Raw genomic sequence first — 27,406 nt, forward strand, 5'->3', positions numbered from 1 at the left:
TTTTCTCGCATGACTTCAGCATTAGCCATTGTTACAAATAAAACTGTAGACTGTACTCAACTTATACTGCACATTCAATTATTTTTTACTAGCTCAAAGATCACAAAGCTATCTGAAACCCCGCGTTTAATTTGTTTACGTTGTGCTTTTAAAACGCGTTTCTATAGAGTAAAACAATTTTAAATTAATGGTAATTTAAATAAATGAAAATAATAATTTAAAAATTAAAATCAATAGATAAAATTTCTTTTCGTGCAAATCCATAAAAGGTTTGATATTAAAATTATATTTGATTTTAAAATTATATTATACGATTATATTATAAAATTATATTATAATATTTTTCCAAATTTAAAAATAAATTAATGTCCATAACTTTCAAAATTAAAAATAATTAAATAAATAGCAACAATTTTGCAAAAACATTAAAGAACATACGAATATTATTCAATAAAATTTTAGGTTACTTTGAATTTTCGATTTCCTAGAAATGTACTTTTAAATCGTTATTTTTTGGTTTAGTACTTGTACTTTTACTTGTACTTTTTACTCGTTACTTTTTAAAACAAGAACTTTTTACTTTTTACTCGTTACTTTTTTTAAAAAATACTTGTACTTTTACTCGTTACTTTTTAAAAGTAACGCTGCCATATATGGTAGAGAGTTCCGTTGAGTTCCATTTTGATCATCAATAAAAAAAAAATGGAGAGAATAGTTTTTTATCGTTTATATATTGCGCATCACAGCGAGATATTGATGTGAGAAAATTCTTTGCTCTCCGTTTTCATATTTTTACATTTCATTTCGATATTTATGGATTGTTGATCGTGTAAAGCTAAGAACAGATATCTGTAGGGTTTAACATTCGTCGAAAGACTTCCGGTTACTACTTCCGATTGATTTTTACACCTAACTATGAAAAAGGGTGACATCAAATATTATTATACTTGTAGTGTTTACAATATAACACGCTTTTTAAATTTCAACGAAACATACGAATTTGGTAGATTCCGCAAGCATGCTATGGTCTGCCAGATGCAGCTCGAAAATAACTAAGTGTGATATTTAACACAAATATAGCCAAATAAAGGATAACACTCAAAACATGGCAAACCTTACACTTTATTTATGTTGTGATATCCATTTTCTTACATTTGTTTTAGGTTCACAACCAGTTAAAATTTAAGAATTATAGGAAACTTTAAGAATGGTAAAATTATGCGCAAATTTAAACATAAACACAACGCTTCGTAAGCTTAGCATAAGCGGAGGTGCACACCGGAAGCTTTTGAAATTTCATTCCGGTAAAAGGAATCTTCTTATTGCTTAAATTCAGTAAACCATCAATGCTACTTGAATTTTAATTACGGCCCCATCTATAAATAAAATTTTGGTGATTTGAGAAACCTACATAATTTAGGCCATTTGTTTCTAGCGTCTGTTTTAACCTTTTCGCGTCGACTGTCACAAATACCTGCCTGCATAAAACCGTATCAACCGGGGTAAAAATATAAAACTGGTAGTCAAAGTAATTCTTTAGCAATTTATTTGTGGGCTGAGTTATAATTGTTTGATTTATTTAATTCACCATTACTTTGTTCAAAATAAAACTATTTACTTATACTTTGATGTAACATTGATTATATACATGATTAAACTAACAATAATTAAAGTAAAAGCAAAGTAAGTCTGTCAGATTAGCAAAGACTACATTTAAGTTACCGTTTTTTATTTAATTACAACTGGATTCTGATTCTGTACGAATGCTTTTCTGAATCACCCGTTCCCAAGGGTTAAAAGAATCGTTTCTGCACTCTTTCGTAAGTAATCGTCATAGACTGCTTCTATAATCCACTACATCGTTTGAGAACATAATAATGTGCAGAAAATCATAATTATTTAATTATTTTAATCTAATTGGAAAAATTATAATACCAGAATTGGAGAATTCTATAGAAAGTTTGGTAATTTTTAAGATTTATAAAATATCACCATTAAAGTTTTTTTATGAATAAAATATCTTAAATCACTTAAAAATTAAATCTCTTCTTCGTTCTTAAGGGATTTGAGTTCTGTGAACTTGATCTCTTGTTAAAAGGTTCGAGCTTCGAGAAACACAATGGGATAGTTGCAACTGACGCAGCGTGGATATCTAGATTCTGATTGGTTGAGAAACGTGGCATTTGTTTCCTTTAGCAACTGTTCTTTCCAATCTATTTCGAGTAAGCCAACCCCGACTAGTATCAGTTCTCTTAAGTGACACATTTTACATTCCTTCACAAAGATTTCAATTCTTTCACTATATGTTTCTTACTTAACACAAAGACAGGAGCGAAGTCATGTTGAACATAAAGAAACTAATTATGCATCGAAGTTGCCAGATACACAAACAAAAATATATCACGGTAAGAATAAAATACATTTACAAATAATAAATCTAAGTTAAATAAAAAAAGCAGACAAGAAATAATAATATTTTAACAAATTCCATGTGTGATACGGGGCTGTATTTAAATTATATCATTTTAACTAACATTATAGCTCACGCGGAGAAACTTGGGTCAACTTTAACGCTCCATTTTGCTTATAAACGATCATCTGGCACTGACGTCATAGGTCATGTGAGTGGGTATCATGACCTTCTTTTTCTTTTTGAAGTACAAGTACACATTAAAGGATTAAATTAAAATAAAAACTTCTCTACCTAATTTAGAGCTCGCATAAGAATAACTTAAAATAATTTTATTTCAAATGCTACTACGAAATTGTTGAATATTAGTCAGATTTTGAAACTTAGAAACAAAGTAACCGAACTGAATGTAAATATATACCTATTAGATATTTCATATGTGTAAGTAGAATTAAATTTCATTTTTCGTTCAAGCTCTTTATTTGTTATCATAAATTATTTGTTAGTAAATAACCTGTTTTTTTTTTTAATTTTTAGAAAAAAAAACATTTCTGTTTTAAAGCAATGTGGTAGTGGAGTATTTAATTATAAAAACATGTTAGGTAATTTGGGAGATCGTTTCATGCAATAGAAAAACTAAAAAAAGATTAGATCCTCAGAAATTAAATTTAAAAAAAAGGGTTTCATTCCCTGGTCTGGGGGCCGTAAAAATTCGCAGATGCTGTAATAAATGCCAGTGCAAGTAATAGCTGCAAGTAAACTTTTTATCAGTTAATTAGCACAGGGGAATACAGTTGAAAAAATTTCTTGATTAGACAATACTTTGGGATGACGCTTGGATTATCGCAAAGTTAGTCACTAAGTTGAGCAATGTCGTTTTATTTATAGTGTTAAGATTTCATTTTGCTAAGTGTTTCGAGATGAGTTTTTGTTCATAAAACCTGTCTTGAATTTATTATATTATCATATCTGCCAATTTTTACGAACGATATTTTCCAGTGGTATTGAATTTTATGGTTTGATATTTTAATTAGAGTTTGAAATTATCTATTTGAATTTATTGTATTCTAAAAACAAAACAAATTCCGTAAAAAATTATACAAAAAAACCTCGATTTTAAACCTTTCGCGTGTAATAAACCTGATGAAATGTTACAAAAACTCTGTATAACTTAATTACTTTTGCTCTGCTTTTCTACTACTAATGTGAAAATTTTTTACTAAGAATCGTAGAAGTTGGCAGCTAATATCATTATAAAATTATCAATTATTATATTTTTTTTGGAGAAAATTCAGATGAGATCCTATATTCTAATCCTATACTATACAATTGTTGAAATGCTTGAACAATAAGCATAATCCGCTGATTGATAAAAACAGGCAATATCTGAATGATGTAATGTTTCAATAGCTAAGAACAGATTTTATATTTTTCAGACTCTTATCACTATTCTAACACTTGCTTTGTAAATTCTTATGGACCATGAGTTTCTTTGACGTTTTACTGATTTTAAAGTTTCTGAACAAGAATTATAATCCATTAATCCACAGAAGCAAACAAATTCCACATGAAACGCAAAACTTTTGCAGAACTGACAGCGATATTTATTACATCCATATATGTATTTCAGCTCTAGTTTCCTCATTAATAACTGGTAAATTTTTTTATGTTTTTTCATAAATTAATTAACTAATTTAGAGTTGCATGATTATATAGAAATAAATAAAAAGTATCCTTTACTGAAAAATAGACAATTTATTTCTAACCATTTTTTTTTCTGTTTAGCACGATGTGGCGAAACAAAAATGCTAATAAAATAGAATCTAAGGTTTCTGAAGACAGTTTATAAATGGTTAAATTTAGAATGCACTATGGATGGTTGATTGAATGTAAACAATAACAAGCTTTCTGAAACCGGAAGAAATTTAGAAAACTTCCGGTGTATCCTTCCGCTTATGGTATTCTTACGAGGTGGAGTGTGAACAGGCTTAATATTTTAGGAAGTTTTATTATTGTAATTTGTGTTTAAATGGATTTATAAAATTTAACCATTCATAAACGTTCCCTGCAATTTAGGCTTTGCGGCCTTTAAAAGTCTTCCACCATAAAAAACATCTTGCAAAAAGCGTAGTATTTGGCAGGCTAATAAAAATAAATTAGTCAGGCAAGATAAAAAAGTAGAATTTATAATAATTCATTAATTTTAATATTTTTTTAATTATAAAAATAATGATTAAATATACAAAGATTAATTATAATTTCCCAGAATTTAAAATCGCAATTTCGTATGCTTTTTAAATCATACCAATAATTGAAAATAAAATTTTTACTTTAAAAATTTGGAATAATATTTAAAAGATCATAGATATAAAAATAGTTTTAATATTAATTTTAGGCAAGTGCAAATAAGTAAAAAAGAAAACCGTAGAAAACCGTGGTACGGACTGATTATAAAAATTAAAAAAGCACTTTAAACATCAAAGAAACATTTTAATCAGTATGATTTTTTTTCCTGTAATAGCTACTATTGTAAGCTACAATAAAGAGCAAAAATAAAACTGCAATATTTTAAAAACTTTTTAAAAAATAAATTTTTACGAAAAAAACACAGCAATACACTCCAATAAAGTCTGCGTACACTTAAGAAAAAAATGAAAAATGCAAGTTTTTAGCGTTATTTTAATATTTAGTTGCGTACCCTTTATTTTTTAAAACAGCTTGCAGACGTCTAGGCATTGACTGGACTAGTTTCTGTGTATCATCTGACGTAAATTTCGCCCATTCTTCCTGCAATTTGCATATTAACTCATTTCGGGAAGTAATATTGTGTTTCCGAATTCGTTTGTCCAATTTTGCCCACAAATGTTCAATCGGGTTAAGGTCTGATGACTGTGGAGGAGTTCGTAATTGTCGCGGAGTCTGATAGAGAAGATATCCCTTCACAATTTTAGCAGTATGTTTAGGGTCGTTGTCTGATTGGAAAATAAAGGTAATAGAAAGGTTTAAATTTCGAGCACTTTCTGGTAGATTTTTCTTTAAAATATCCAAATAAACATACCTGTCCATGACTTTATCAATAATATGCAAATTTCCAACTCCATTCGAAGACGTACATCCCCATACCATCACTCCACCAGCTCCATGTTCAACAGTTGGATTTAAATTTCTCAGATTCGATTCTGTTCCCGGTTTTCTCCATACAATAGCATACCTGCCAACTCTTCCGGATTTTCCGGAAGATTTTGCTTTCATATTTAAAGTGGTAGTAAATATATACTATTTTTTCTTTTATGAACTTAATTTTTAAATGATTTTGATCACCACTATTCTTACAAAAACTAAGCACATATATTAATATGCGTTACTAACAAGGTTATCAACTTAAGTTTGCTCATATACAACGTATTTGCTTGCTTAAAATTGATGTTTTAATTTCATTTTAATACCACTAGGAAAAATGATAATGGAAGGGATTAAAAGTTGGCAGGTATGCAATAGGGTGGCCATTGATTTTAAATATTGCAAATTTACTTTCATCTGATCGAATTACACTGTTCCAATAATCTGCCGAGGAGTTCAAATAAGTTTTTGCTAAAGCAATTCTTTTCATTCGATTCGTCTTAGAAATGTATGGCTTAGACCTAGATTTGCGTCCATGATAATTTGCCTTTCGCAGTACTTTTCTTACAGTTTCAGGGGAAATTTCCTTATTGCTTGTTAAAAAAATATCTTTTGTTATATTTACAGCAGAAAGTTTAGGATTTGGTTTAATTAGCAAAAGAATTTTTCTTCCTTCTCTCTGAGTAAGCTTCTTAGGTCTTCCACATCTTGGTTTTACAGCAAGATTTCCAGTATCAAGGTAGTTCTGAATAACTCTTTGCACACTAGAATGAGGCCTCCCAACTATTTTACCAATATAGCGAAGAGTTTTACCTTCATCTCTCAATTTTATAATTAACTGTCTTGGAGCTAAAGGAGTTTCCTTATTAACTGACATTTTCGTCAAAAAAAATAGCACTAGCAACTTCCCAATAACTCGAAAATAGATTTGAAGCTCAATGACTTTGAAAGTGTAATTTGATTTGCATTCTCGAGTTTGAAGTTTAAAATTAAGATAAGAAATTCCCCGCCCCTTCTGGCTTGTACGCAAACTTTATTGGCCTTGATTTTTGTCCAATTATCTTTTAAAAATTGGGTATGAAAATATTTTTGTCAAATTATTTTAAAGTCACTAACTGACGTTAAGGATTTAAAATAATTAAATTTTAAAAAACGGTTCTTTTTCGCCCTTTAAATTCGAGTTTGATATTACTTTTGTGAATGTACACAGACTTTTTTGACTAATTGTATATATATATATATATATATATATATATATATATATATATATATATATATATATATATATATATATGAAGAATAAAACAAAGAAAAATTTGTAACAAAAAATTATTTTCTTGCCGTCAGCGGGACGTCAACGTCCCGCTAACGCCAACAAAATACTGGTTTGTTAGCTCAAGGCCTGATTTCTTAGGACTAGCGCCTTATCTGGGCGTCAGCGGAAAGTTGACGTGGAGCTGACCCCAAAAAAATAATTTTTTGTTAGCTCAGCGTGAGCAGTCGGTCCAACGCAGACATTATCTCTCATTGCGCATGCGTTAATAACATAAACAAATATTTATTTTGAATTTGTATTGATGTGTTTATTGTCGACCAGTGTTTTGGAGAACAAATAATGACTTTGTCCAAGAAAAAACACATAATAGCTAAGCTAAATGAAGAGTGCTATGTTTAATGTCAAAATCAAAATCTTGGCTGATTTCAATGTGCTGTTGAATGTTGTCCGCCATTGCTTCGGTGGTTACCACACGTTGTAATCCAACTGCAGTTGAGTTGGACGGCAATTGTAGTTCAAGATGAGCGTTCGATGACGTATACTATCAAACTCACAAATGAATCAATCAGAGGTTAGTGCTGATTTCCAGCTGACGGCGTCCTGTCCTAAGAAACCAGGCCTTAAAGGTCTGGTTTCTTAGGACAAGCGCCTTATCTGGGCGTCAGCGGTACGTCAGCGCCCCGCTGACGCCAACAAAATACTGGTTTGTTAGCTCAAAGCCTGGTATCTTAGAACTAGCGCCTTATCTGGGCGTCAGCGGTAAGTTGATGTAGAGCTGACGCCAAAAAAATACTTTTTTGTTAGCTCAGCGTGAGCAGTCGGCCCAAAGCAGATATTATCTCTCATTGCGCATGCGTTAATAACGTAAACAAATATTTATTTTGAATTTGTATTGATTTTGTTATTGTCGACCAGTGTTTTAGAGAACAAATAATGACTTTGTTCAAGAAAAAACACATTATAGCTGAGCTAAATGAAGAGTGCTATGTTTAATGAAGAAGCTATGTTTAACCCGTTTTATCCCGACTTTATATTTTGAAATGATACAGAAAGTGGTTTTATGGAAAAAGTGGTATAATATATAATCGAAATTAATTAGTTTTCTACTGTTAGGTCATTCAAAAAGTCTTTGATAAATCAGAAAGTACTTGCTTCTTATAATTCTAGATCTAATCAGAAATAACTAAATCATTGTGGTATCTGAGAATCTTTTAATTCACCCAGATAAATGAAAATACTGAAAAAGTTTCCCACCACAATGAATGTCTTAGAAAAAAGGAACTGTCCTCAATTGAGGACACTGGGCGTTAATGGGTTAATGTCAAAATCAAAATCTTGGCTGATTTCAATGTGCTGTTGGATGTTGTCCGCCATTGCTTCTATGGTTAACGTCACGTTGTAATTCAACTGCAGTTGAGTTGTACGGCAATTGTAGTTCAAGATGAGCGTTCGATGTATACTATCAAACTCACAAATGGACCAATCAGAGGTTAGCGCTGATTTCCAGCTAACGGCGTCCTGTCCTAAGAAGTCAGGCCTTAAGAAACCTGGCCTTGAGCTAACAAACCAGTACTTCGTTGGCGTCAGCGGGCCGTTGACGTCCCGCTGACGCCCAGATAAGGCGCTTGTCCTAAGAAACCAGACCTTAAGACAAGCTGCGATTTGCAACAACAAAAAAAATTGCATTAAAAATCGAACATGTCGTAAAATTTGTGTAGGCGCGCGTTCTGAAAGGTTGAGTATGTATACATAAAATTAAAATAAAATCGTCCAGGAAAAGTTTGTTGGAATGTATTATTTGTTTTACAAATGCTTCTAATGAAGTATTTTTTTTTATCTATTCTTTTAAAATCTTTATAAGTGAGTGTTGAAATTCAAAAAAATATATATATATTTGACACCAATTTCAATTTCAGTTGATTTTGCAATTTCAGTTTTAAATAAGGTAGTTTCTAGTGTGAAAGTATTTTGTTCACAGCCATTTCTTCTTTCTTTTTAGTATTCCTCATGCATAAAATGATGCTACGGTCGAAACAAACAAAGAAGGTACCGTAATAAGTTTATTTTTAACAATTTGAAAGATACAATTTAATACGAAAAATTGAAATGTTGAGATTTCTGTGTCAAGTTTGATGTTAAGGTTGGTTGAGATAATTATGTGGAGTTAGTTTTCTAAGCTAAAATAATGTATTGCATTGTCTCATGTACAACGCGCAAAAAAAGGACTACTCTGAATAAATTTTGATCTTATCGGATATTCAAGTTTTAGTACTCAATCTTAATGACTCAAAGGGGTGATTTCAAATATGCTAATTAATAAGTGTAGATGATATTTTAAGTTACAAAATCTGACTCAAAAACGTAATTTCTCTGAATAAATGAAATTATTTCTTTCGCTTGAATATTGATTATTATTTCTCAATGTGTTCATTTTTTTCCAACTTTATTTTTGATCAGAATTCTAAAAATGTATGTTATGGATGGTTATAATGGAATATATTTATGTAGTAGAATAGTTATAATACAGCGTATAATTATTGATCTGAATGATTGCAAAAAAGTATATCCTGTAATTTACTAAAGAATGCTCTCGCGGTCCTTGAAAAATTTTGGTTGTGGGAGTAAAATAGGGTTAATTCTAAAAGATATATCTTAATTTAATTTGCCATTTTGTCGTTAAGCTGTTTAGAAGCTGGAATTTCCATGTCTCTATACTTTTTTTGAAAAATAACTTTTTTGTGTTGGTTACGCAAAAATTAATTAATTATCGAAATATGTTTAATTTTTGTTACCACTTTTTAAAATTTACGAGGCTCACAGGAACCCTGTTAAAATGAAAGCATTTGTATTTGTGCAAAGAATTTTTGAACAAAAATGTTCAGAGAAATTCTGAATACATATGTATACTTTGGGGTCGAATAGAGTGCGTATAATAACATTTGAGTATCGAGTATTAACATTCGAGTGCCGAATTCAGAGAAACTAAGTTTTCTCATTCAGTAGTAAGAAGCTGTAAGTAAGTATTGAACCCAATAATCCTAAAATGGTATTTCTTCGGAAGCAAATGATATCCATTCCCGAGAGCACAAATTCTGGAGTATCGTACAGTGTACGATCCACATTTCCGACATTAATTTCTTTCAGAGACCTGGCTTCCATCTTTTCGTAAAAAGCCTTCCGAAGTTTTCCAATGTCAATGGGAACTTGACCAACCTTAAACAAAATGGCCATCAATGCTCCCACTGAGGTGACCATAAAGTTGGCCGTATCTATGTCATACATTAGGGTGTTACTCATGGATAAGTAACTTCCGATTGTGGAGAAAGTCATCCAGAAAAAAGTATTAAACACAAAGAATATGGGTACTGAGAATGTAGCCTGAATTTCCTCCAAATGCCTGAAAATTGCAGATCGTTTGGCAGCAAAATCCTTCTGCAAGTATCGGTCGAGCATTTCCGGAAGTGTGGCATTAATGTCTTTAGTCAATTTGTCAAGATTACGACAGATCTTGTGGCAAATGATTAAGTAAGCAAGGGCTATAAAATTGCATGCATTGTATAGAAGCGATTGCGGCCAACGTGATAAAAAAACGACTCCGTATTGCACCGCTGTATTCTTGAATACGTATCCAAATGTGAAAAAGTTTGTATCTTCAGCTCCATATGAGAAGAACATCGGAGAAATAACGTAATATGCAGGCAGGGCATTTAAGCAAGCCGTCATGAGCGTGATGTGTCTGCTTTTCAGATAAGAGTGCATCGATTTTGTCGTGAGAAGCCTCGTCAGTTGAGTGCTTTTCAAATTCATTGTCACCAAAGCAATTACGTTCGTAATGTTACTAAAACTGTAGATGATGCTTACTTTTACTTCTTTGGCTTCGATGACAACGTAAACTCCCAAAGCTATATAATTTACGAAAGCCAAAAATAGTGTGGCCCGAACTGTATATAAAACGCACACATGCCATTTTGAAGGTTTCAGTCGAACCATACCTAAATATCCAAAAATGTAATAAATGAAGCATTTTGTATTAGATGATCTTTCAGTTTGATAAATGTCCATTGTTCTGAATCCAACGGGGCGAATAGATTTAGAATATGATGCTGACTTTTAATGACGATGAATTGGAATGAAATCTCTGATTTCTGATACAAAAGTATTGTCAAAATATAAAATCATTTAAGAGTTTAATAAAAATCGATTCAGAGAATTTGAGCAATAGATTAGAAAAAGCTTTTGAAACGTCAAAACGATTTCTTGGAGATAAATTAAAAATAAATAGATTCATAAATTGTAATATTCATCATTACTCTTCTTTCTTTGTCAATTTATATGTTTCGTGACTTAAAATGATTTCTCCCTAAAGAAAATCAATACAAAGACAAAAATCATATAGAATACAGTACTTTAAGAAAATAATATCGAAAAAACAAATTTTGTGAACAATTATCACTGTGTATGTGTTATGTATCACTGTGTGTTCAATTAAGAAATTGATTTATATAATAACAAAATTATACATTTCATTTTTTGCGTTTTATCAATTAAATAATTGAGATTTCTGGAAATCGATGTGAACACAAGTTTTGACATCGATTATTAAACTCCTGTTTGTGAAATTGCAACACCATGAAGGAATCATCATAATTGATCGAAATTTCATACACACTTGAGTGGTAGTGATACAAATAAATGATTAAACTTTCAAAGCAAACAAACAATAACAAGAGATCGAAATCAGTATTTTGTGTAGTCATAACGCTCCGCAATAAGTGCTGCTACACGACGTGGCATGGAGTCAAGTAAACTTTGAATGTCTGTTTGAGGAAGAGAATTCCATACTGTTTGTATGCGTACCCAAAGTTCGTCTGTAGAAACAACAGGACGAGGATTACGAGCGAGACGCCGACCACACATGTTCAATCGGCGACATATCCGGGGAATACGCCGGCCAAGGAAGAAGTTGTACCTGTCGCGATGCAAGGAAGGATTGAACAGTCCTAGCAAAATGAGGGCGGGCATTGTCCTGTTGAAATACAGCGTCTGGCAAGGCTTGAAGGAAGGGAACAGCTTGGGCTGCGGAACTTCCCTGATGTACCGGTTGCTGTTTAGATTACCCACAATTCGTAGCAATTGAGATCGTCCGTGATATGCTATAACACCCCAGACAATAACTCCGGGTGTTCGTCCACTGTGGCGTTCGATTACGTACTCCGGAAGATGGCGTCTGACACGAATGCGGCCATCATGGTACCACAAATTGAAGCGAGATTCGTCAGAAAACACGACACGCTGCCAATCAGCACGCCAGTACCTATGCTGGTTGGCCTATTGCAGCCGCAGGCGATGGTTCAGCGTAAGGGGGATCCTGCATAAAGGAGTCTTTGCACGCTGTCCACGCTGCAGCAGACGTCTACGAATTAATAAAGCACACAATGAAATATATTTAGCTATTGACCACCGTGCTGCCAGTTGTCTAGAGGGAGCCGTACGGTCCGTTAGCGCAACGCCGAACAAATGTCTATCATCGCGAGCTGACGTGACATTTCGGGGTCCACTCCCGGATTTCCGAGTTGTCCGACACTCGTCCATCCACTGCTTTCAAACACGCATCACTGTGCTGCTGTTACGCTGCACACGAGCGGCTACTGCACGTTAAGATAATCCAGCTTCACGAAGGTCGATGATTCTTCCCCGTTTAAACTCCGTAAGTTGTTGAAATCTAGCTCTCTTTCGTCGAATAAGCATACGTAATGACTAAGCTAACGTTTACCACTAGCAGATTACCACCGATAACCATACTCTCTTGACTACAGTCGTCTATTTATTCGGATCCATCCACCGTTCAGAGGGCGCTGCTCAGTATTCGCATGCGCTACGGGTCTGAAATTCTAATCATTTGCATATCATGCTCTACTTTGCATTTCCTGAAAATTTCAGCTCACTCGCGTAAGTCCTTCATGGTGTTGCAATTTTAACAAACATGAGTTTAGATAAATAGAGTACTTGATATCTGGCTAATAAGCAACATATTGTGATGAAAACTATTGAGGAAATGTTTTTTTTTAAACACTTATACAAGTATTTGATCTTATCTAAGTCGGGGATTTCAAATCCAAAATCGTTTTGTTCCGAAAGCAATATACATATATAAATTTCAAACTGATGTTTTTAGCTTATAATGAGTTTATTTTAGTCTTAATGCACAAGTTTAAAAAGAACGTAGAGGTTTATTTACATACACATGCATTTAACCCTTTGTACTCCGATGTCTCCACTGAGGAACCATAAACAGTCACCACTTTAAAAATTAGAAATTTTACGCCTTAATAATTAGTTTCCACATTATTATAAGAATTTTAAAATTGTATAAAAATATTTTATTGTGTATTTTAAATGCTATAATATTGATATTAGATCAACCAGCGTTTAAAAGTACTCGGAGGGCAAAGGGCTAAGATAAAAAACATATGACCATTATCTATCACTTAAAAAATTGAAATGTATTATCACCTTTTTCCTATCACTCCTTACGTTACAGAGAAGTGCAGATACAAAGTTTAAAACTCGAAAAGTTAATACTCGAAAGAATTTTAAAAAATCCTTGTGAAGAAAATATTATTTAATTGCATAAAGACTATATGTTGTTGAGGGAATTCGATTGCAGATTTGAAATCGGTGACGGAGAAATATTCAAGATTCGTACAAAAACCTCGTGAAAGCAGGAAACGAAAAAAAAAATTGTTCCTTCGTGTACCAGTTGGTTACGAATTTTTAATTCAAAAGACTTTAATTAAATTAAATATTTTCACCCCATTTGTCCGCATGTTTTGTGCAAGATCGTTTTATTGTGTGGAATAGATCAGGACAATTATGGCATTGAAGCACTTTTATGCCAGTGCTTAACTGAGAAGGTCAGGTTGGGGAGTGCATCTGTGCTGTCATTAGCTTTTTTTTGCAAATTGGAGTCAATTGCTAGAACGAGTAATGAGCTGGTAACATTTTACTTAATTCTTACTTTACCAGTAAATTTTTACCAAATTTGTTTTTGTATTTTAATACATTAAAATCTTTGAATTTTAATGAATTTTTCTATTAGTTCGATTTTTTACAGTTATTTTAAAAAGTATTCTCTCCAGGTTGCTCTGGCCCTAATTGGTCATTTGATTTTTTTTGTAGCCTTGTAATTTTGAACAAATCTAGAAGACAAGGAAACTCCTGGATCAGTACCCCCAGTGATTTATTATGGGAACATGGAGAACTTTGCGACTTGACAGATTTAACGTGCATCAGTCACCGTTTACTACACGGGGAGTCTTCGGCCGGCAGGGATCGAACCCACGAACTCTTGGACAAAGGCCCAGTTCCCTACCAAACAGGCTATCCCGGCCGTAATCCGAGGTACAGGATAATTAATCCATAAGTAGAGCGGGATAGCCTTGGCGGTAGGGCATTGGGTTCATCTCCAAGATGTCGTGAGTTTGATCCCTGCCAGCCAGACTTCCCATATAGTAAATGCTGACTGGTGCATGTTAGACACAGTCCTCTATGTTCCATATCAATACCTCAGTGTGTACTGAATTGGAGATTGATCGTTCTCTGGTTCAGGTCAAAATGACCGTCTGTGAATGAATGGATGTATGAACGGCAGTCTGCCCTATAAACGGGTAGTGAAGTGTGTGTGTGGCTGAAGTCGTATTCTTGACCATAGATGGTGCCAGTGAAAAACAAGAAACGCACCCTCTTCCTTAAGTTCACTTGGTTTTACCAAGCAGGGTTACTCGCATTGACCAGTAGATTTAGAATCAATAACAACAATAACATTCCTTATGTATTTAGGAAATATGCATTAGCTAGTGTTTATAGTATTAGTCGGCATTTATTGCAGAATATTGTTTTTATTAATACTAGACATTACATATTGTCGGTAAGCTTATAATTTTTACTCATTTTTTTTCATTTTTAGCCTGAAACTAATATAAAGGAAACACATGAAATAGATTCAAACTCGTCTCAAATCAGGAATCTCTTATTCGATGAAATGAAGAAACAAAACGTCGAAGAGGCACCTTCTTTTGAGAATTGTTTCGAAGCAAATTTAATTTTTGAAACAGTAAGTTTTCACTTAGTCTATACTAGCTTTGCAATCATCACTTAGTCTACACAATTATCACTTTTACAGTTTGTTTATGCATAGTCTTTACAATTATCACTTAATCTATTTAGCTTATGTTTCTATATTGCAATGTTGGTTAGGTTCTTTGACAACAGTTTCAAAAATTCTGAACACAAGCAATATATTTTAGCCAGTGGCCAAATTATTATGACCACCTGACAGTTTTATGGAAAATGAGCAATTGAGCTACAAGGGTGCCTCTAGAGAGTGAGATAGCTACAAAAATGGAATGCAAGGCAAGTGAACCATCAATTGATCTGTGTTACGCGTTGAGATTAATGCGAAAAACGCGACTTAACTGAGTTAGAGCGTGGGATAATTGTGGGCGGTCGAAGTGCAGGAACAAGTATCAGTATCCTATGGATGGTGTTTTCTACACTAGGGAACGCTGCAAGCTCGGTACCGCCTAAATTTCCGGGTTACTGTTTCCGTTGTATTTTAAAGCCATTTGGCATCATTGTGTTTTGAGATTCCTGCAAACAATGTATTTGATTACTTATTACTTGTGTTTACAATGCTAACAATACTGGTGTTTACAATGCTAATAGTGTTAACACTAACGTAAGATGGTGCACAGTTTGCAACAAGAACAAATAGTAATAAACTTACGGAAAGAGGCCATATCAAGACTGCCAAAAAAAGCGAGTTATTCAAAATCTAGCAACCATGTCACCTTTTTTAACAATATACAGTCAAACCCCGCTATAGTGAACACGGCTTATAGTGAACTCCCGGATATAGTGAGCGAAATGCTCTGTCCCGTGCCTTGCTATACACGTATAATGTTATTTTTAGTGGATATAGTGAACCAAAAAAGTGAGGAAGTTGGATATAATGAACTTTTTTCTGTCTTCGACTGATTTCCTCCCCCATTTTCTTTGTAATAATTTTGAAATTTGTACTTCAAAATAAATACATATACCGATTTTTAAAACCATCTATAGAAACTACTTTTATGTGCTCGAATAGCATGTTAGACAGGTTTAAAAAGCGGAATAACAGAAATTCAGGAAAAATTATCTGAGAGTCGGGAAGTGTTTCCATATTTGATGTTGAGGATTGCTCATCAGCTAAAGATTACTAATTTTTATTTGTACGCAAGACGAAGAGTGATGAAAAATAACACATTTTTTGCTAACACATAATATTTTTCAGTCATTTATATGAGCATAATGTAATAAAAGGGAGGAGTTTGGGAACCATTAGTGAAATTGCCTGGCAACGGATATAGTGAACTCCCGGTTATAGTGAACCGAAATTTCGGTCCGTTGAAGGTTCACTATAGCGGGGTTTGACTGTATCTCTAAAAAACTAAAACAAATTTTCACTTTAAACTCACCAGAATTGCATATTAACATTAATATCTTATGAAATATGGCAGATTTGAGCTCGGAAATTATCTAATTTATTTCTTTTATTGAAAACAAAATTATCCGTTTGAAAACATCGCGTATCAGAATAACATGTAGTAAGCAGCTGCAAACTTTTTAACCGGAACTAGAGTAAGTGCCGAACTCGAGATTGTTATTGTTTACATTTCTATTGAAAACACCATCCATAACCAGAAACCAGTATCCTATAAACAGAAATTGACAAGTGAGCAGCTCAGAAGCCAATGCGGTTAAGTCCATTTTTTGATATTTTCTGATTTTTGGAAATTTTGATGAAATAAATAATAATCTTCTTAGTTATTAAAGGATTTACTCGTTGGTTACTTTTTTCTAGGTTAGACAGCCCTTTTTTTAATAGCTTCTGAATATATTGTATAATAATTTCAAAAGCCATTGTGAATAAGTCCACCTTTTATCAATATTTTTTTACGTAAACTTTGAAATAAAAATTAAATTCTTCTTCTTCTTTCGATATTTGTTGGCAACACTGAATAATAATTGGTAAATAGGTAGGCCAGTAAATTTAAAAAATATAACTCAACGTATATTATATCCTAATGGCAGAACAATTTCAAGAGAAACAAAAAAAAGACATCAAGTTCTTATTAAAGTATATACCTCCAATTAAACACGACTTTTACAGGACATTAAGGACAACACGTGGAGGTCAAGATATACATTTAAATAACTCGGAAGAAGATGATGTTTGTTATGATGAATAAACATAAAACTTATGACAATAAATGTTATTTTATTATTTTTACATAAATTTCTTATCTTTTTCAGCTGCCAAAAGGTATAAGTCCTAAAATTTTTAAGATGCTGTCATTATTTCAATAAATACTTACGTTTTTATTTACACATCCTGTACATATATTGTTTTTTTGCAGAGTTTACACCTCGGAAAAAGACTTTATACACTTTTTTTAATTAAATTAATAAACCAAGAATTTTAAAAACTAATGTATCAAAAAACATTAATTTTCTCAATTTTTGTGTTTTGGACTTGGCTCGTTTTGGACCGCATTGGCTTCTGAGCGACTCTAGTATCAGTATCAGTAAATTCGACTAACATAAGGTAATTATACGTAGCATCTAAAATAAACGAGATCACGCGCAGTTGTTTCAATCTTAAGTATGCTAGCGTACGGAAGCTAAGGTAAAAGTGCGAAATCTCCCTATTTTTATTTTCGGGGAAAAAGTTAAAAAAAGTTATTCACTTGCTTTTTTAGGTGACATTTATATATTAAAACATATTCTCAGCAAAAAAAATTACAAAAAATATTTTTAAATAAAAATTATTTCTGTTTTTTAAAAAAATTAAACATTTTCCAATTTTTTAATTTTTAAAATATCAGATGCTTGAAATTTTTTCACTAGCATATTGATGCCAGTGTGACAAAACTGGGTAAGGATTTTTTGCTGCAGTGATTAGTTTTTTTTATTAGAATCAGTCTTTGGCTTAAACTTTAGTTGGAGACCCATTTCAACTGAGTTTTTAGTTTTACATTTTTCAAAAAATGTTTCATAGGTTCCAGACTTTATTCCTCACCCAATTTTGTTTTGTCTGCAGATTTTTATACGCAATAAAGATTTTAGAGCTCTTACTTCAATTGATGAAATTCCTTAGCCTTTCTTATAAAAGACAGCATTAGATATTAATAAAATGAAAATAACAAGTTCAAAGATTGCATTCGTGAGTAGCTACTAATTTTAAATTCTGAAGCTCTATTTAGCTTCGCGTATGCAATAGTGATATAGTTTCTGAATATTATTTTGAAAAAAAGGAATAAAAAACTTTCATATAATTTGTTTTAGCTTAAAGAAGTTGCATAAACTAAAAAAAAATATCATTACACAAAGTAAAATGCATACAAATTATGAGATGTATGAAAATGTAACTAAGAAATGTATCTTCAACAAAAATTATAATAATCATGTAAATTACACATAAAGTGTCGTCACCTCGTTTTGTTTATTTTGGCCATTGCCTCTCAAATCTCTGAAATTGTTGATGCGGCAATGGAGGTAGGCTTATAACTTTTTCTAATTAAGATATTGTTTGGAAACCCTGTACACTTGTTTCAAAACAATTTTCTAACTCATTCGCTCTAAAATCTCATAATCTAACTTTTTGCAATATTTTGAGTACCATAGTATTACCAAAAGAGAACAATGGATTAAAATTAATTAAATAACCATTTGATTTCGAAGACACCCCACGCAGTAAATGGTGACTAGTGTACGATAAATCTTGTGGGGTCACAGAGTCATCTATGTTCCCATAGCAAATCATAAATCATATTATCTTATTAATTAATTCACCGAGTGTGATATTAATCGTTCTCTGGTTCAGGTCAAAATTACGATCGGTGGATGAATGAATGGATGTATGAATGGGTTCACCCGATAAACGGTCTGAGACGCGTGTGAGGAGGAAGTCGTATTCTTAGCCGTAGATGGCACCACTAAAAAACAAGAAATACCCGCTGCCTTAAATTCGCTTGCTTAAACCAAGCGAGCTTGCTGGTATTGGTAAGTGGTATTAGAAACAACAACAATAATTTGATTGAATTTTTCAGCCTTATACTTCTTTCGAGGAAAAGCTTGAAAGAGATTCAATTTCTTTTCAATTCCTAACTGACGAAATGGAGAAAGAATATTTTGATCCAGACAATTTTCCTGATCAGTGCACTAGTGAGAATTTATTTCTTGAAAATGTAAGTTTCGTTTTGTTTTAAATTTGACAAAACATTTCGTTATGTTTTAAATTTGACAAAATTTCTAATCAAAAACTAATACGTTTTTTTTTTTTTTTTTTAAACTGTAATGTATTTTTCATGCAATGTAATATAGGTAGTGCTTTTTAAAATGGTATCAGACTATTACTTTTTGTTGTTTCAGTCTATAATTAGTTCTGAAAAATTTCTCAATTCTGTTTTTGCTTTTTACAATGCATGACCCAGGAAGTGCTTTTTAAAAATAGGCTATTGCTCTTCATTGATTCAGTCTATAACTATTTTTTTTTCAGTGTATGACGCAGGAAGTGCTTCTTTAAAGTAGTATCCAGCTACTACTCGTAATTGCTTAAGTATATATAGTTAATAAAGAAAAATCTCACAATTTGTTTTTTCATTTTTTTCAAAGTAAGAAAAATGAATGAAGCGTTTGATAAAATTAGTATGAGGCTAGATTGCTCGTCATTGCCTCAATCTATATTGAAAAAAAAATCATAATTTGTTTTATTTTTGTGTAGTGTATGACAAAGGGAGAGCTTGTTAAAAATAGTATGAAGTAATTGCTATTTCTTGCTTCATTCAAAAATTTCATATATTTTTATTTTATGCAGCATGGCACAGGAAGTGCTTATTAAAAATAGTATCCGGCTATTACTCTTCGTTGTTACAATCTACAAATAGTGAAGAAAAAGTTTAAATTTTTTTATTTTTCCCATGTATGACGCCAGGAAGAGTAGTATTGGACTATAACTCTTCATTGCTTCAGTCTATATTAAATAAAGAGACATTTAATAGTTTTTTGTTGTGATTTATGATACACAACATGCTCGTTAAAAATAGCTGTCGTGATTCCTTATTCTTATAAACTATATCTTAACTTTATAAGCAAAATTTCCCTTTTTCTGGTCTGGTATATATATATATATATATATATATATATATATATATATATATATATCGTTTTTGTTTTCCTTTTCAGCCTAATACTTCTTTTGAGAAAACATCTGAAGGAACTTCAATTTCGTCTCAACCACATTTTGATATAATGGAACACGCAGTCATAAACGAAAAATATTTGATCGATCAATGTGCCAAAGCGAAGTTACTTCTGGAAAAATTGAGGTGTCTGTTAGAACATATAAAAAGAAATGATCTCAAAAATCTGAGAGCAGTAGAAAATATTGACAATAATATGGTTGAAAGACAGTCAATCAACTTAAAAGATGTTAATTCCATTCCTAATTGTGATTTTGGCGATAATGCTTGTGTTAGTCAGAAGGCAGGTACCAGTATATTTGTGCTTTCATATTAGTTTTACAGTGTGGATTAGTATATCTAGTGTAAAACGGTTGATGGGTTATATTCCCTTTTTCGTCAGGGCAAAATAAGGCATGTTTTCGTGGTTTTCATCTGAATGCAAAGCTAATGCGGGTTATTTCCATTTAAGATCGTTCCACAAAGGCGCGTTTCTTCACATGATAGATTCAGCAGTTAGACCTCTCCTGGATTGCATCAACATTACAAGACTGAAAATTAAACATTGATATCTAATACAATTCGGCTGTAGTAAAATGACATTGCAAACGGTTTTGTTTGCTTTGTGTTTGAGTATAATATACAGATTTTTGATGAACGTATATGTTTAAAAAAATACTTACACCCTTATCCTTAGAAAAAAAAATTAAAGATTAAAAAAAACATAAGACTTTAACGTTTCACATCATAAACGGATATACATTACTCCCTACATTTCAGAGATGTGGGGACACTAAGTATTCCCTAAAGGGAATTTTAAAACTCCTGGGGAGGAATATGTAATAAAATATCATAAAAACTGTTGCTTCTAAAGGGAAACCAATTGCAGACTTAAAAACAGCGACGCGAAAATAACTGAGATTCGTTTAGAAATGTTATTCAACTGAAATACTTTCACAAGTTTTATTCGTCTTCTCCATTTATGACATGAGTTCAAAGCTTTGAATAGAAAAAGTAGGAGCACTGGGAGCTTTCTTCGAGTGGACACTTTTTATAAATTTGCCAAAAAGCGTAATTATCTTTGTTTCGATGATATCTAGTATTTTTCTAATTATAATTTGAACGCTGGTATTGAGTTTGAATGAAACATAGGCAAAATTGAAAGTATACATGATTCAGAAAAATGTTTTTAATTTCACAAGAAGCTGCGGAGATTTTCGCAACCCAAGGCCAAAAATATAATTTTGCGCTTCTAGGGCCACTTTTTTATCATCAATTACCTTTTCGTTCACTTTTATACAGGCACTACAAGTAATCTAAATACTATTTTTTCGTTTTCTAATAATTATGGTCGAAAATTGATTTAAAATAGACGGAAAAGTTTGCTGTTTTATCGTAATTTACTTATTTGACAAGTAACATGGTAATTTTGATAACTTAGTCGTCAAATCATTAAATTACGACGAAACAGCTATTTTTAGCCTATTTAAAAGCATTTTTCGATAATAATTGTTAGAGAACAAAAAATTAGTACAAAATCATAATAATTTAGATCACTTGTGCCAGTTTAAAGGCGCACGAAATGGAAGTTCAAAATAAGCAAGCGTCTATAGTGGTGACATTTCTGGCAATGAGTTGTAATAGGGGGTAGTGAGAACAAGTCATTAAATTAATTAATTAATATACTGTTACGGCTTTTTAAAAGGTAGAAGAAATAAAAGTGGTACTCATTTTAATATATTAGTACTGTCTTTAGTAAATAACATTCAAACAAATACCAAACATTAACAAAACAATTCCACATATTTTTCTCAAAAAAGCAAACCAGGGAAATTTAACCAGTTTTTATTTTATAAGCAACACAATTTTGAATCGATCCCTTTACATTTTTGAAAAATGTATACTTTTCGACATGTAAATGATGAAAACTTATGAAGTCAAAAATTGACTAAAAATTTTGATGTAATTTTTTAGCCCTTTCAAGATTAAAATAGTAAACCAAGATAGTATAAAACCATAGCGACACATTTTTTTACTACAAATATTTTTGAACTTATACTTAGCTGGAAATTTAAATGGACGAAAAAATATATAATATTAATCTTTTTAAGTTAAGATATTATCAAAAGGTATTTCATTGCATAGTTGTCAACTTGAACCATCGCTGGAAAAGATTTTTACAAAAAATATTTTTTGTAAAAGTATAATTTGTATAAAATTTAAGTTACTTTGCTTTCCAATTCTGAGTAGAACTTTCCACATATTTGATAGTATATGCACAAGTGGTACAATGGGATACCTGCAAGTTACGTAGTGTGGGTATCTCGATCCTGATTGGTTGTTGAAACGTGGCATTTGCTTACATTAGCAACTGCTCTTTCCATTCTATTTCAAGTAAGCTAAGTTCGTCAAGTATCAATTCTCTTAAGTGACCCATTCTAAATTCTTTCACAAAAATTTCAATTATTTCTCTATATCTACACACAAGAGACTTAACACATAGACAGGCACGAAGTCATGGTAGAAAATAAACAAACTTACTATGCATCAAAGTTTCCAGGTACACAAAACAAAAATATTACACGATTACAATAAAATTAATAAACAAATAATAAATATAAGTTAAGTAAACGAAGTAGACGAGAAAGAATTATATTTCAACAAATTTGATGCGCAATACGGCTCTATATTTAATTAACTTAGCACTAATTAACATTCTAACTTATGCAGAGAAACTTAGCTCAACTTTAATACGCCATTTTGCTAATAAATATTTGATGACTCTGAGATCACAGGTCACGTATGTGGGTATCGGTCATATTCTTCTCCTTGAAGAGCAAGTACTCCATTCATTCGTCATTGTGAGTAAAAAGTTTTTATTTACTTGAATCTTTTTTAAGGCTGTGATTGGTATACTTTCCGTCAATTTCTAAAGTCCATGGCAAATTGTTTTACCACTTTTAATTCGAGCCTTTAGCTGTTAAGAAATTTAGCTCTAATACAATAAGTTTAAATAAATTGGTGACCGCATGTCAGCTATGTCAGCTATATGCATAAAAATTTATAACTTTTCTTCTTTAGTTTGGAACATTTATAAAATTTATTTTATAAATAAAAAAATATGAAGGATTTGAGTTATCTGCTTTTTTTTATCACAGTATGGGTGGTGGGTAACATACCTACCGTGAAAAAAATGGCGTTAAAATTTAAATTAGTTTTATCTGATAAACTAAATGAATTTTCTTTTCTTCCGTTAATTCCAATTCCAAAAATAATTTAATTTATATTTACTGGAAGTTAATAGTCCAATAATGCCACCCACTTTTAATTTGACGATTTTTTTTCCCCATTTCATTTTTATGACTGCCATATCGCACCCGTCGAGAAAAGAGACACAAATCAAAAAACAGGAATTTTGAGGCTATGTCAGTAAAAAATAAGTATCAATGGCTCCATCTAGCTCAAAAAGTATTGCATCTCTAACTCGCAATTGATCCAGCTGAGGGCAGTTGTGTTAGTTTTGAGTTAAATTCAGAATAAGGGTTATCGTATTCCTTAAGTTGATTTTTCTCAAATGCTGCATTTTAGAGTTATGACACTTTTCTTGCCGGGGTGCGATATGATATTGAGCATTAGTCTTCGTCTAGGAAGTGAAAAGAATATCAGTTTTTCCATGAAAACTTGCGATGACTGTAACAGTCAGCCTCAATTCACGATATTTTTTTCTTATCTTCCCAAACAAACAAAAACAATAGATATGTTATCTCGAATGTTGCATCTTTTTTGTTCGATGAATTACTGAACAATTAACGAATAAATTAACTATTACACTTCACAGTAATGGTTTTCCTTTTTTTACTAGTTAAAATGTGCAGGACCAGGCTGTCTACTGACCATAAAAATTTTCTTGAAATTCATTCCAAATTCATTGATTATTCAGAATGTTTAAGCAAACTAATTTTTGGGATACAATTTGTCCAATGAATTTGTCATTGAGAAACTGAATTATTCTTAGATTTACTAAAGAATATTTTTGTTTGAGACGGTAGACTCTGTGACAACCGTTATTTTCGGCAATGTCTTAGAGGGATAAAAACTAAAAATTTTTAAACTAAAATACAAATGTTGCTAACACTAAGAATAATAATCCTCAACAACAATTCAAGTTGGTATCCTCGTGGTCAAGTTTTTCGTTTACAAAATAATATTACCTTCAGTATCCTTTAATTGCATTTAATGAGTATGAAATTATAGTCTGTGTTTCATACCCAGGGGTGAAAGCGAGACGGAAAAGAGAAAAGGCTGGTAGTAAAACCATTTCAGTTATAACTAGTTTTCGGAAGGAGTTAACTTATTCTTTTTAAAACTTTACCACAATATTTGCTTTATCCTTGAAAAATAAGCAGTTTTATATATAGACTAAAATTATAAAAGAAATCTTGATAGTTACAGTTATTATATTTTTCTAAAAAAAATGCTAAAATTAAATGTCTTTCGTACCAGTTTTTGCACTTATCCGTCTCGCTATATAAGGGCTTTCAGCCATATTCATACCTGCCAACTTTTAATCCTCTCAAGAATGATTTTTGCCAGTGGTAGTCAAATGGAATATAAATTGCATTTATGGGCAGAAAAATACGGTGTATTTTGACCAAGCTTATGCTGACTTCAACATCATTTCATTTCATTTATTAACAAAAAATTGGGTACCTGGGCCGCGCAGCGGCCCCTATCCCATACATCATGAATTAAAAACATTGTGTGAAAACATTTTGATTTTGCAACATTATGGTATGCAACTGACTTCAACATCAGTATTACGTATTTATATATACGCTTAATTATTTTTAAAAAATAGTGGTGGATCAGAAAGATTATAAATTAAGTTTATAAATTTCAAGGAATTTATAGAAAGCATGCATTTTACTACCGCTTTAAATATAGAAATAAAATTTTACGCCAAATGCGCAAAAGTTGGCAGGTATGGGTTTAAACAACGATTTCAACTCAGAAAAATTCTCTTTTGCATTAGCAAGGCTGCCACAGCAGACTAAAAACGTAAGAAAAGTATTTATTTATCACTAGCAAAATATTTTTAAATAAAATAAAATTAGCAACCTTTTTTTAAGCATTTTGCTCTTAGTCTACTATTGAAACTGAATGCAAAAAATGCTTTCTCTTTAAGTATGAATAATTTGCAATGTAAGTTATGGAGGTAGTTACTATTGAATTATGAAACAAATAAAGATGGATAAAGTTACTACCTCTTTCTAAATTTTTTAGTCGCTGTTGGTATTTCTGTTGCAAAGTTGTAGACAATTAAAATGCAAATTTTGCAAAATGTTTGGTAATTTTGCAAACATTTTATAAGCCACACCGCGAGAGAGTTAGTATAGAGAGGCATTTGATATGAACTTTTGAATAATTTACAACTAGTGCTGAGGAAAATAACTTTAAGTCAAACTAACAAAACAAAGAATTCTATATTAAAAAGTAAACTTTGCCACCACTAGAAGGAATTCTCCCCAAAAGCGTGGACATCCCTGAACTAGGCCATCACAACACACATAAATTGTTTATATATTCGCTTACACCTTTAGTCTAATCTCCTTTAATCTAATGACGTCATTTGACGATGGTGGTTATTTTTAATAAATATTGATTTAAATCTATTGCCATCAGCCTATTTCAAACTGCATTGAAAACTACTACATCTTATAATTGACAACATGCTTATAGAATGTACAGTGCGCAAAAAAAGATGGGAAAAAAAACGGACCACCTCGAATAACTTTTGATCTAATGATAATATATTCACTTTCTAGTACTCAATGTCAATATTACGAGAGAGTGACCTGAAATATGATAATTAATAAGTGCAGGCGATATTTTAAGTTTCGAAATCAAGAACAAAAACGTACTTTTTCTTTCGCATCCGCGGATTCGGATTTCTGACCCCCACAGTACAGACGGTAGCCGCAATCTGGAAAATATGCTCCCAATAGTTTGGTCAGAAAAGCGCTTGTGACCCCCTAATGTTAATTTTATTTTTGAAAACTGTACAACGTGAGTATCAATTTGGAATTCTAACGGAGTATCAAGTTAAGACGTAAGTATCAAGTTAGATTTGGTAAGCAGTTAGCTAGATAATATGAAATTCCTATATTTTTTAATCAAAACCTTGTCACCGGTTTTAAAGTTAGCTATTACCTCTTAGTTTGGTATTTAATTAAATTGATCCCCAATGAGCTAATCAAGTTTAATCATAACTTTCATGATAAATGGCTACTTCCATTGAAACACCTCCCCCCCATGTCTTTCAAAAGTGATGCGCTTAATATTTTAAATTTTCCCCCCGGCAAAAGCTTTCTCAATTTTTTATTGACTAGAGAAAAGCAGTTTTGTTTTATTTTAAACATGTTGAATGCGTTGCCCGTCCTGCCAAACGGTAAACAATTGCAAACGAAATTTGCAAATATTGGACAGATTTTGCTAGTTTTTTAAAAGGTTTAGCATTACTAATCTATAAAAAGTGGTGAATTATATAAGTCTACGAATTGCTTAGCAATAGAGGTGGATAAAAATCTACTCAATTGAATTTGTTAAACCAAATGTCACAATTAATAAACTACCACTTGAAAATATTTATTCGCTGTCCGGAGCAAGTTAGCATCTCTGTGTATATAAATAATACTATTTTTGTGTGTTCTATCTTGTATTAATTTCTTCAAACCATTTTAGTAACGAAAATAATATAAAAAATTTGAAAGCGTTAAAAATTCCCTCGAATTATGTGTTTCTAATAGTCTTGACTTCGCCGCTGGTCACCGGTGACCCCCGTGGCGCTGCGAAAAAACTCTGTACCGGTCACCAGTGACATTCAACGCGCTAATTTAGTTTACTATTCGATGTATAGGTAATAATATGAATATCTCGTCTCTTTCTTTTCTTTTTCAGAATAATGAAGAAAATTTCTTTGTCTGTGATGATGAGAGTATTTCCTGCTCGGAAAATAATAAAATTGATAACAAAAAATCAGAATCACTGTTCTCTGGAAGAACTCTAAATATTCAAATCGAATTCAATAAGCCTTTGAAATTTGCTTAATTGACAAGAGAACAAGAAATCTACAGAAACCTACATAAATTAAACAATCTTTGGAAAAAAACTTATAGATTAACTGTGTAAAGTGAAAATAATAAAGCTTTCACAAAGTATTGATTTTAGTTGTTTCTCAGATCTTCTTTTGTTTTCCGTTACTAAAACGACTGCGATAAAAAAATTAACGGAATATTTATGGAAGCGATTAGATTGCTATGA

At 31.9% G+C, this 27,406-nt stretch overlaps 1 protein-coding gene across 1 annotated transcript; it reads left to right on the forward strand.

Annotated features, from left to right (window-relative positions):
• The first annotated feature begins 2,773 nt into the window (after positions 1-2,773).
• On the forward strand, positions 2,774-27,301 carry LOC107443353 (uncharacterized). The gene is made up of 7 exons (XM_087163413.1): positions 2,774-2,851; positions 3,847-4,064; positions 8,806-8,852; positions 14,773-14,919; positions 18,956-19,093; positions 20,091-20,390; positions 27,044-27,301. Exons 2-7 carry the CDS (start codon positions 3,893-3,895, stop codon positions 27,191-27,193), a joined length of 954 nt encoding a protein of 317 aa, XP_087019539.1. The 5' UTR covers positions 2,774-2,851; positions 3,847-3,892; the 3' UTR covers positions 27,194-27,301.
• The last annotated feature ends 105 nt before the right edge of the window (positions 27,302-27,406 follow it).

The sequence above is a fragment of the Parasteatoda tepidariorum genome, chromosome 5 (assembly GCF_982258835.1).
Source record: "Parasteatoda tepidariorum strain Cologne lab strain chromosome 5, Ptep-v5.0, whole genome shotgun sequence".
NCBI lineage: Eukaryota > Metazoa > Arthropoda > Arachnida > Araneae > Theridiidae > Parasteatoda > Parasteatoda tepidariorum.

Coding starts and splice junctions, on each gene's coding strand:
- LOC107443353 (XM_087163413.1), top strand. CDS start 3,893: ATGAGTTTCTTTGACGTTTTACTGATTTTAAAGTTTCTGAACAAGAAT. Junction 4,065..8,805: donor AGTTTCCTCATTAATAACTG/GTAAATTTTTTT, acceptor CTTTCTTTTTAG/TATTCCTCATGCATAAAATG. Junction 19,094..20,090: donor AGAATTTATTTCTTGAAAAT/GTAAGTTTCGTT, acceptor TTTCCTTTTCAG/CCTAATACTTCTTTTGAGAA.